We start from the raw sequence: 11,831 nt of genomic DNA, 5'->3' as shown, positions 1-11,831 counted from the left end.
AGAGATGACTTAATATAAATAACCCGTACTAAGAATTTAACAATATAAATACATATGTAAGGCCCTATGCGTCGGAAAGCCCTATTTCCAACCCTATTGCATAGTAAATGCGACCTGACATAAGGCCGATATAACACGATATAACACGCCACTATTTTTTTTTCTCATCACCGCACTGCATGTTATATCGTGTTATTTCAGTCCCATATCAAGGTGCATTTACTATGCAATATGGTTGGAAATAGGGCTTTCCCTATGCATCTACCATGTATGATATGGTGGGGTTATTTACTCTTGTCGACTTTATTACGCCGTAAGGCGTTTCCCTCTGAGATCAACTCCCCTCTCTGCCTACCTGTCATCTTGTAAGCCACAGGATTATATGTTAGACGATTGCAACCATTTCAGCCGTTGATCGGGGTTGCCCAAACGGTTTGGGCGTTTCATCGAATAGTTTCATCCGGGCAGCAGGGTTTGTACCTCAGATCAAACGCTTGCCCTCGCTCTGGATTTGGTTTCAGGCTCGCTGTTCTTGCCGGTCTTCGTATTTTTCCTCTGCGTATTTACTCCACTGGATCATAGGCTGCTGGATCATGCCATCAAAGGCGGCGCCATCAGATGCGATGTGCAGCAGATCAGGTCTCTGAATGCGAGTGCAGGAACAGAGCTTTCCATGGAGACTCCAGAGGTTGGGAGCACTGATCAACTAAAAATAGCCCTAAAAAATTCCTTACAAGGTTAGCTTATTCTTACATGGGTATGTTATGCTTTCTGTTATTGAATTTGGGGTCCTTATTGCATTTTGGATGATAACAGTAATTCGGAGCTGAAGGATTTAAGCCTTTTCTGAAAGTAAATTGCTGATTGCCCGTTTGGGTTTTGTGAATGTCAATGCAAGGCCTGAACAGGGGTGTTTTCGGCGTTCCAGTGGCTAAAAGGACCGAAATAGAGAAGCTTCTAATGCTGCTTGAAGAACAAAACCCTGTACACAATCCTACTGAAAATCTCCAAATGGTAAATGCGTTTGTATTTCAGTGTGAATCTGGGTTCCGAAACTAAGTGGATCTAGTCCAATGGTTGGTGGCATTTACAAAAGAAATTAGCGCTATTATTCCATTTCAAGATTTGGGATCCCATGTTCTAATTAGATTTGGGCATGGATAGGATACCATGGATGCCCTAATGTGAAGTTTCTACCAGGTCGAAGGCCGGTGGAAGCTTCTATACAGTACAATAACAATCCTGGGCTCTAAACGGACAAAGCTAGGTCTCCGGGACTTTATTGCTCTGGGGGAGTTTGTGCAGACTATCAATACAAAAGAGGTGGCTCTGCTATCCAGTTTGTCATTCATTCATGAATTGCTTGTCTTTTATTCTAAATTCAAAATCATATCAGAAAAGCTTGGGTGTTCATGGCTTTGATTTCTGTAGGGACCCATATGGGTTTTGAAATCTTAATCCTCTGAATGTAGGGAAAAGCAGTAAACACCATTGGCTTCAGTGTTGCCGGCTTGGGCATGCTCACAGGAGAGCTAACTATTGAGGCTTCCTTCAAGATTGCAAGCCCTAAGGTTCCAAACCCTAACCCTTATTGATTGTAATATGGATTAGTCTACATTCTTGAATAGAATCAAAATGTGCACATTGAGGTCTTCCAATTAATGTTGAGAAACTGATTTTATAATGGATTAGTCCATGTTCTTGAATAAGTCAAAATGTTCACTCTGATATATTCCAAACGATTGGGAGAAACTGAGTATGATATGGAATAGTCCATGTTCTTGAATATAATCAAAATTTACACTTTGATATCTATTGAGCCATTGTGGAAAACTTATTACAATATGCATTAGTTTATGTTCTTGAATAGAATCAAAAGGTGTGCTCTGATATTTCCGAAATCATAGGGAAAACTCAGGTGCCTAATGAACATGGAATTAAGGTTGAGGGCTGAATTTCACCAGCTCAAGATCAAATTCAATTTGCTGTTTCATGTCTTTTCCTATTCCTTGATTTGATTCATTCAAAATTTATAGTCAACATTGTTCAGTTTCTCAATCTTGCATAAGTATTTAAACTAATCCTGCCCTTCTTTCCAACCAGCGCGTTGACATCCAGTTTGAAAGATCAGCCATTGCCCCTGAAATGGTAGGCTACTTTGTTTCAGAAATACAGGTTGTTAACAAGATTTGGCATGGAATTTTCGGTTGTGAGGTTGCAAATGTCTTTGCTGTTTGTGATTTGCAGTTACTAAATTTGTTCTGAAAGAACTATGATATACTTCTCAGCATTTTCAATCCCCAAGGCTGGTTGGAAATAACGTATCCTTGACCATATGTTTCCTAGGATAATTAGAGGACTTCTTTCTCTTTCTCTGTGAAAATATTGAATTGGCTGCAGTTTGATTTTAATTTTGAAAGTGTGCAATAGTTAAAAGTGATTTTGGTCACATGAATGATGGTCCTTAATGTGGGGAAAGATATGTTGACAATATTACTAGGATTGGTAGGGATGACAAAGGTAATGTCTTTCTCCTTGAACGAGTGGCAGGAGAAAAGATATCTGGGTAAGGTTTGCAAGTTCTTAGCTGTCAAAAAAAATGATGCAGAGAAATGTAATTTATGAGAGCTTGGTTGGCTGACTGCATCAAGCTCAGAGAATATCATTGTCAAAAAAGATATTCCTAGGCTGATGACTCTTAGAGATTATTTAGTTAAATTGTACAATGTGTTCTATAATTGATTTAAAGGGCCACAATAATATATTTTGTTCTTTAATTCTATAGCAATCATTTGAATAGACTGAAAAAGTAAATACAGTTACCTGGTTTCAGTGGACTTGAAGTCAGGTAAATAACCTGCACGAAATTTCCACTTCAGGGCTTCTCAAAATGCTGTGATGATTGTCACCCTGCTCTGAATCTATGATCGCAATTATTTTATCATCAAACTCGCATCATCAGATTGGATAATTGAAAGGTGGAACAAGTGAACATGTGGCCAAGTTGTAAAATATAAAATTCAAGTAAAATTATATTTAAATTAAATATAACAAGTTAAAACTAAGTTTTATAAAATATATATAATTTATTCATTTTATATTAATTACGTCGTAAGGCGTTTCCCTCTGAGATCAACTCCCCTCTCTGCCTACCTGTCATCTTGTAAGCCACAGGATTATATGTTAGACGATTGCAACCATTTCAGCCGTTGATTGGGGTTGCCCAAACGGTTTGGGCGTTTCATCGAATAGTTTCATCCGGGCAGCAGGGTTTGTACCTCAGATCAAACGCTTGCCCTCGCTCTGGATTTGGTTTCAGGCTCGCTGTTCTTGCCGGTCTTCGTATTTTTCCTCTGCGTATTTACTCCACTGGAAGATTTGTTAGCTGCATCGGGGGAGACAAGCATTGCGGCTGAGCTGGGGAAGGGACAGAGATGGAGATCCCCAGGACAGATAACGCTTTGACAGAGTGGTTGAATCAGGGGAGGCAGGCCTGCCCCTTGAAATCCGTCGATTACTATCCTTGCGCGAAGAAAACTTCTGAACACTCCAACCAGGTTAAGATGGCAGAACTGTAAGTCACTACATTGTTTTGATTATATTTAATTTATTATACATAATCAAACAATGGGTTTTTTTGCTGCTTCAAATCTCGCTGAGCAGCCGCTGTGTAATGTAACCTGTTCTTACAGTCATGAGCTTGACCAGCAATGCCCTTAGCATGGTAGATGCTCTGGATACATACGGACAGAATATGGTCCTATGGAGGCCTCCAAAAACAGAGAGATCATCCAATTCCTCTAGTACTGCAGATTATTACCATCATTATAATCAAATTTGGGATGTATTAGAGGTTGATAAATTGGTTCCCGATGTGACTGTGTCCAAGGATGAATCCTCTATGAGTATTCAACAGGCGGTGAACAGTGCACCGGATAAATCTGAGCGGAGATTCGTGATACATATAAAGGCTGGGGTGTATAAGGAGATTGTTAGGGTTCCTCCCAGTAAAACTAATCTTATGTTTGTGGGTGATGGCATGGGGAAGACTGTGATCACGGGGTATATGCGTGTGCCATCCTTGCTTGGTGTTCCAAGTACATATGGCTCTGCAACTGTTGGTAATGCTCATCATTGTTCCTCTTCCTCTTCATATTAAGTTGGAATTTATTTCTTTGCCTGAGTTTGGTTTTGTTATTGTGTTTGATCATGGTGTGGTTCCTGGCAGATTTGAGATGCCTTGAATTGAAATTGGAAAATCTGCTCTTCCAACATGTTTTGATCATTACACATGGTTCTTGCGGACCACATCCCTCTGTGATTTTTCGGGTCAACCTTAGTCCATATTCTCTCCTCTCTCACCTTTTGTCACTAATTCACCCCAAGAGACATTAAAAGAGCTGTTAGGATCTTGAGCACCAGCAAAGAAGTAGATGAGTAAGGTCTGCAAGTTGAATTTGCATTGGCTTTCCCTCTTCATGGTCTCAAAATATCATCCACCCCATCTTCCAATTGAAGGATATTTCTGATAGAAATAATTACAGGAATATTATGATTGGGCGTGCCTTTGTCGAACTCTATGTTATGGGCGTGAACGTGTAGCTTTCTCAACATCTAGAGAGGAACAAATTCAAAGCTATGGGGCAACCAAGTCTTAGAAGAGATTATGAAACTAGTGACCACATTTTTAGCCTGTGTGCTATTATCAAGGAAGCTGACGACCCTCATCTAAAGTCCTGTTGCTTTGTGGATTTTCAGAAGGCTTTTGGACTCTGTTCCAAGGGAATTATCGTTCTGGAGACTACGTGAAATTGGCATCTTTGAGTGTCTCATAGTTGCTTTCATGAAATTCCATGGGATATACATTAATGGGTTAGAGCATAACCGAGCGAGTACTTCCACAAGGGAGATGTTTACGTTTTACACCATGTTTTGTTTACCTTATTCTTATTTGCAGAGGATCTGATCCTTTTAGCCTCCTCCCCTAGGGACATTCAGAGATAGCTTGATGCCCCTGCCAATGTGATGGTCATAGAATGATGGTGGTGAACCTTAGTGAAACTGAGGTTGTGATTTAAATATCCAAGAGCACCCTAACAAACTTCCACTTCTTCTTCAAAGGAAGCGAGGTGGAGATTACCATTGCTTATACATCTATGGGATCTGATCCATAGCCCTTAGGTTTAGCTTAAGGCATGTCTTTCAACCCAAACTTAGAAAGGGTTATAGGTCTCTCTCCATGCTTGACCGACGATACTTCCATATGCATTTTCAGGACATCTCTTCTGAGATGCATTTTTTGACACAATTAACAGACCTATAGTACTATACGATGTTGAAATCTTGGGGCCTACCTCGTTACCACCTGACTGCGCGCAGGCTGAGACAGTCCAATTCCTCATGCTACAGTGTATGATTTAGCATAAACAAACAGTTCCATAACCCATTGTACAAACAGTTTGGCATTCATCCCTTTTTCCTTGAGAGCATTTTTGGACTTGTCTTCTTTCTTCACGGGAAACTCCTATCTGGCCCTTTGCCTTTTTTAGATTGCCTCCACAGGCCCCTTTGTCTAGCGAATGTGCTGTTTTTTTAAAGGCGTCTTCAGTTCTTCAAAGAGTGCCTCCCTCCTTTTAGCTATTCTCTAGATGCCCTAGTGACATCCTAGCCCCTGAATGGAGATAAACATGGATATCAAAGAGGACGTCTATCTACAGTAAATTCAGGTCACTTGGATTGAATCCCACAACGGTTTCACAATCAAATGATCTTCTACTATGATCACTTATTGTACAAGTATGATCTAGGAAGCAATTCTCTTTGATACATTTGCAGATTTTTATGGGTCTTCTTGCAGAACCCAAAGGGCTTTAAACGCTTGTTCAATTCTGTGGCCAAGGAATCCACTACCATTGCTTCCAATTCCTTCTGCATGGACATAAAGTGTGCCCTTTCTGCCATGTTGCTAAGAACTACTGGATAAAAATGCCAAACCACAACACTGAGGGCCTGCATGCTGGTTAAACTTAAAAGCCTGAGGAAAGGTAGAGATTTGGCTGACAAGACTTCTTTGGAGACAATCAATTGTGAAAATGACCATCCAATTAATGAGAGAGAAATTTTCTACTTGAGTTCAACCCAGATTAATTCCCTTGCAAAGGAATGCTGATCTAGAAAGCATCAACAAAATACAATTGAGAGGAGAAGGAAACAATCAAAATCCAACAGTGCTTGGAATGCAATCCGTCATTTGCAAGGGAAGCAATAATGCTTTTCTTCAAAGAGTGCCTCCCTCCTTTTAGCTATTCTCTAGATGCCCTAGTGACATCCTAGCCCCTGAATGGAGATAAACATGGATATCAAAGAGGACGTCTATCTACAGTAAATTCAGGTCACTTGGATTGAATCCCACAACGGTTTCACAGTAAAATGACCTTCTACTATGATCACTTATTGTATAAGTATGATCTAGGAAGCAATTCTCTTTGATACATTTGCAGATTTTTATGGGTCTTCTTGCAGAACCCAAAGGGCTTTAAACGCTTGTTCAATTCTGTGGCCAAGGAATCCACTACCATTGCTTCCAATTCCTTCTGCATGGACATAAAGTGTGCCCTTTCTGCCATGTTGCTAAGAACTACTGGATAAAAATGCCAAACCACAACACTGAGGGCCTGCATGCTGGTTAAACTTAAAAGCCTGAGGAAAGGTAGAGATTTGGCTGACAAGACTTCTTTGGAGACAATCAATTGTGAAAATGACCATCCAATTAATGAGAGAGAAATTTTCTACTTGAGTTCAACCCAGATTAATTCCCTTGCAAAGGAATGCTGATCTAGAAAGCATCAACAAAATACAAATGAGAGGAGAAGGAAACAATCAAAATCCAGCAGTGCTTGGAATGCAATCCGTCATTTGCAAGGGAAGCAATAATGCTTTTCTTCAGATTGTAGGTTGCTGAAAAGAAGAGAGCAATAACATTTATTTTTGCAGATTCTGCACTTCTTTCATCCTATTAAAGCAGCAAAAAAATTAATTATGGTTTTACATTTTAAGAATAAGATATTTGGAACCCTTTCATATGATAGGTGTAATGTCTTTCAACATGCATTGGGGTTTGTAAGTTTGAGAAATTTCAATGGGCATATGCTAAAATCGGATCCTCTGTTTATTCTGATAACTAGATAAATATGTGTATGCTATTTCTAAACAAAGGCGGAATTTAATACTTACAATTACCATCGTTCTTTGGTTTTGAACTCTTATCAAAGGAAAATTCAATCAATCCATATTCCTCGATCCCACTAAATCTTGTTTTAGATGTTGAGGATTGCTAATTTATTTGTTTTCACAATTGCAGCTGTAAATGCTGATGCTGATGGCTTCTTAGCACGGGATATAACATTCGAAAATGCAGCAGGGCCAGGTAGTCAACAAGCGGTAGCCCTAAGAGTAGATAGTGATCACTCTGCCTTCTACAACTGTGCCTTTCTTGGCCACCAGGATACATTGTACACTCATATTCTTCGTCAGTTCTATAGAAACTGCAGAATAGAAGGCACTGTTGACTTCATATTTGGAGACTCGGCAGCCATCTTTGAAAACTGTCTCATTCTGCTGCGTCCTCGTCAAATAAAATCAGACAAAGGATCATCAGATCCTGTCACTGCACAGGGTCGAACAGATCCAGCCGAGCCCACAGGATTTGTTTTCCATAACTGCACTATCAATGGAACTGAAGAATATATGAGGGCTTACTATGCCAACCCAAAAATTTATAAAGGCTATTTGGGTCGGCCATGGAAGATGTACTCCAGAGCAATCTGCATAAATTCATATTTGGGAGAGGCCATTAGCCCTGAGGGATGGATGCCGTGGATAGAGGACTTTGCTCTTAACACGCTTTACTATGGGGAATACCATAATTATGGGCCGGGGGCTAAGGTTTCTGGAAGAACGCCATGGTCTAATCAGATACCTGAGAGAAATGTAGGAATGTATACTGTTGGAAACTTTATACAGGGAGACGAATGGCTGCCAGATACAATCAATTAATCCAAAAACAAAGGTTGGTTACTATGCAATCTTCTAATGCGTGATTTTCTTCTACATTGTTGTTGTTCCCTGATGATGGTGAAGAATTCAACAGGAAGCAATGGGACTAAAAATTCTCAGACAGTTGCAACCCAAAAATCCATGAGCCACATTGTTTCCTTCTATCACTGTTTCATCTGTCTTTGGAGTATTGCAATTTCAATCTGCTATGAAGGAGCCACTTGCTTTTCATTGGAGGAAAATGTTATTTGTACGTGTTTGCAATTTTTACTGCACTATTTTGATCGACATTGATGACCAAAATGGCAGAATAATTTTGTACCTGGTGCAGAGGAAAGCTGTTTTGTTACTGGGAAAGTTTCAACGCAGCACTGTTTTGTGATTGGGCGAATCCTCCCGCAGTTATGTTTGAAGCATGGGATAAAACTTTTGGAAAAATGTTATGAACTCTAAAGGTTTGGGTGTCTGTATTTGTTGTTGTTTTTTTTCAAAATCACGAAAATTGGTTGAATGAAAATTACAGGGATTTATTGAACCACCAAACATAATATTGACTCTCAAGTTTTAAGTAGATATCATTCAAGTTCTCAATATGTTCTTAATATAGAAAAAAACATGCAACTTATATAGGCTGAGTGTAAGTGCAGAGCTATTTGGTGAACAGAAGCAAAAACCAGTCTATCGGTCAGCTTTCTGGTAATAGAGGACTCTACGACAACATTACAACATACTTTTTAAACTAACCAAAAGACTTTTAAAAGGCTTGAAATAAAAACCGGACCTAGAAAGTTATAAAAGTCTGACCTTCCTGGTATAAGATACAAACTATTATTAACACCAGAAATAAAAAGACAACCACAATGAAGAATAATTTAAACATCGTTGGAACTAATAGATTCTAGAACAATATAAGTTTGGATAATACTTTGATCATTTGAAGAATAAGGTACTTAATTTTTAACAGCATGTTATTCTCGACAACGTCATGGCTTATTCTGTGTGACAATTTGCATACACTCTCTTTGATTTTTCCAAGGAGTGATGTTATTCAAAATATATCTCCCTGTGGGTGTCCTTATGCTGCACACAAGCAATGATGCATTCACTTTTTTCAACTTTATGTATGTTTATCATTTCCATCCATATGATTGTCTTCCCATGATTTCTAAGATGTAATTGAGTTTATATCCATCTAATTGTCTTATAGGCTCCTAAACCAATGGTAAGATCAGTTATTTTAGATTCGCTGACAGGACTAGATAGACACGTGGGATAAATCTTATATTTATAGTATACTCCTCTTTAACGTTATGAGTTTGTACACATGTTTTAACACTTTCTCAGCTCTCAATAAAAATCAGAACATTGTGGAATTCTTTTAGGATCAGAAGCAACGCTAGGGTTGGAAAAAGCATGTAGCACTTATAATGTATCAAACTTAAAACAAGCCAGAAGTCTCCATTTTATCTGGGATTCCTCTTTGTTCATCCCTTGTCTGACACTAAGGTATATAATGTTCTGAAAAGTCTCATTGTGATATCCACTCATACATGCTAGACAGTAAGGCACACCTCTGTGTTGAGATTCAATTCTAGATCCATAATTGTTTTTGACTTTTATTGATTTTTCTTTGTCAAAAATGTAGATTAGCATTGCCTCGAATTGGCCATTTGTTGATGATAAAAAATAAACACCGGTAAAGAAACAAAATTGCATAAAATTTTGACTTCTTTCTTCTATGCTGTTGTTTCTTATGTCATTTGCATAAAATTTTGACTTCTCTCTTCTATGCTATTGTTTTTCATATCATTGCCTTACGGCGTTTCTTTTGCAACATGTGGTGCAAATGCTAGTGTTATACTCTGCGTTGTAATGGGCACTTCTCGACACATCACTTAGGAGGTTTCAAATTACGGTCATTAAGATATAAATGTGATTTAATTTGACGTGCATGAATTCAATCAATATACTTCCTACCCGGACCACCTAGGGACACATCCACCGTCCACCTGGGGGTTGCTCGACCCTACAATGCAGGTGGAAGCAACAAATGTTGAGGTAACCGTCTGTTGTCTCGAAGCTTCCCCTCATTTTTCTGTTCGTAGCTAGGGTTTTCTGGTTCTATAACATGGTTTATTGGCGAGGGAAAATTTGTTTGAAAGGGCTTCATAGCAAGCGGTATGTTCTCCCTTCCACTGCTAAGGAACTGTGCCTCTCTAGCCTTATTCTCCTAACACTTTTAGGAAGATTTCCCCTAATTTCTCTTGGTTTTTTTTTTTTCGCAGGTTTTTTTTGGTTCCTACCTTGGTAGTAACAACAGAAAGGGTTGATGGAACACATGCCTCTTGGATTAGGTCTTTTACTTTGAAATGTTTTCTTGTTTATGACTCTTCTCATTCATGGATTTGCCTGACTATAACAACTTCTCCTTCTGCGTTTGGCAGTGTTGGAACACACACGACCTTGCTTACTTAGTTCACAAGTATTGTGTTTATATTCAATGTTATCTTTTTCCTTAAGTTTAAACTGCTTACAAATTCGTAGTTTCACTGACAGAGTTTTTCTCTGTGTTAATCTCATTGCCAAGTAAACTCCAGTGGCTGGTCTCGACTGTTTTTCAATAACTGCCAAGTAAACTCCAGTGGCTGGTCTCTCTAGGTTCTTCTTTCCTTTTCAACCCGCTCAAAGAATTAATGGGTTCTTTCAGAAGTTCCACTAGGGTTTGACCAATCCACAACTTTTGGTGGCTTACAGTGAGAGACCCTAGGGTTTGATCATGACCCTAGCTAATTTTTAATTTATATTTTTGTACAATGAAAGTCAAAGGGTAATCCCTTCGAGGGTTTTGTTTATGGCGACCTACCAGTTAATTTGCCTGATAATAAAATTTGGTTATGGATTGGGTCACTGTTATGCACATTTTGTGTTAAGTGAGAGTTCTCCAGTTTGCAAGGGAGGGTTAACTCTGGTTTCATTCGTGGATTTATCACACTGTTTTTATTAAATTTTCAAGGGAAACAAATGGATGGTTAAGAGTCTGTTAATTCATTCAGACTTCTTCGGTGGCATGCTAATTTTATTTTTCGTGAGTTATCAGTTAAGAAAAACGCCTTCTTGAGTTTTAATTTTTTGTCTGGTTATATGGCATATTTACATGATTTTCATTTTTATGAATTCAGTTCCATACCTTGGGTATCATTTCTCTGCTTTGTTATTTTTAAGTTCACATTTATACTGTAAAAACGAAAGTTATCACCTAGCTGCAGGTGGAACTAGGTTATTCTAGCTCTACTTGTAACCATAGGTTTTAACATAGCTTAGCCATGGTTCTGGATAGTCTCCGATGGGCTTTGACCACTGACATCAAGACTTAACCACAACCCTAGCACGACAAACTCAATTTTTTTTCAATGTTCAAGAATTATGTTAATTTTAGTTCAAGTTTTTCTGGAAAAATGCATACATAGCAGTTATTCTTGTAGAAATTATTTTTCGGTTCCAGTTCTTCGACTGACAATGTAACACAAATTATTTTTTTATTTCATTGTTCATAAAATCTTAATCAATTTTGCAGAATTACTTACAATACTACTTCAAGTTGCATTCAATATATGATTTTGATTACACAATGTTCAATGATTCCTTAAAAGAAAACACAAAAACAATCTTTTTTTCCCTGACACACAGAATCATGAACTTTCTTTAAACTTTAGCAAAACATAATCATGTAGAAATACTTATCTAATATTTATTTTCACTGCAAGATTTAAACTGGA

At 38.4% G+C, this 11,831-nt stretch overlaps 2 protein-coding genes and 1 long non-coding RNA gene across 3 annotated transcripts; all 3 read left to right on the top strand.

Annotated features, from left to right (window-relative positions):
- The first annotated feature begins 353 nt into the window (after nt 1–353).
- LOC149226003 (fibrillin protein 5 homolog) lies at nt 354–2,265 on the top strand. Its single transcript, XM_089380072.1, has 5 exons — nt 354–737; nt 899–1,014; nt 1,201–1,323; nt 1,473–1,571; nt 2,104–2,265. The coding sequence occupies exons 1-5, from the start codon at nt 674–676 to the stop codon at nt 2,263–2,265; spliced, it is 564 nt and encodes a 187-aa protein (XP_089236198.1). The 5' UTR covers nt 354–673.
- Nucleotides 2,264–2,777, top strand: LOC149226002 (uncharacterized). Its single transcript, XR_016246995.1, has 2 exons — nt 2,264–2,321; nt 2,480–2,777. It is a non-coding gene; the product is annotated as an uncharacterized LOC149226002 (long non-coding RNA).
- A 915-nt stretch (nt 2,778–3,692) lies between these two features.
- LOC149226001 (putative pectinesterase/pectinesterase inhibitor 51) lies at nt 3,693–8,235 on the top strand. Its single transcript, XM_089375191.1, has 2 exons — nt 3,693–4,121; nt 7,361–8,235. The coding sequence occupies exons 1-2, from the start codon at nt 3,695–3,697 to the stop codon at nt 8,053–8,055; spliced, it is 1,122 nt and encodes a 373-aa protein (XP_089231317.1). The 5' UTR covers nt 3,693–3,694; the 3' UTR covers nt 8,056–8,235.
- Nucleotides 8,236–11,831: the final 3,596 nt, after the last annotated feature.

Source organism: Pinus tabuliformis, chromosome J (assembly GCF_031772625.1).
Source record: "Pinus tabuliformis cultivar Carrire ecotype Pingquan chromosome J, CPIR1, whole genome shotgun sequence".
Classification (NCBI taxonomy): domain Eukaryota; kingdom Viridiplantae; phylum Streptophyta; class Pinopsida; order Pinales; family Pinaceae; genus Pinus; species Pinus tabuliformis.
This window is presented reverse-complemented; position numbering and strand designations above follow the sequence as displayed.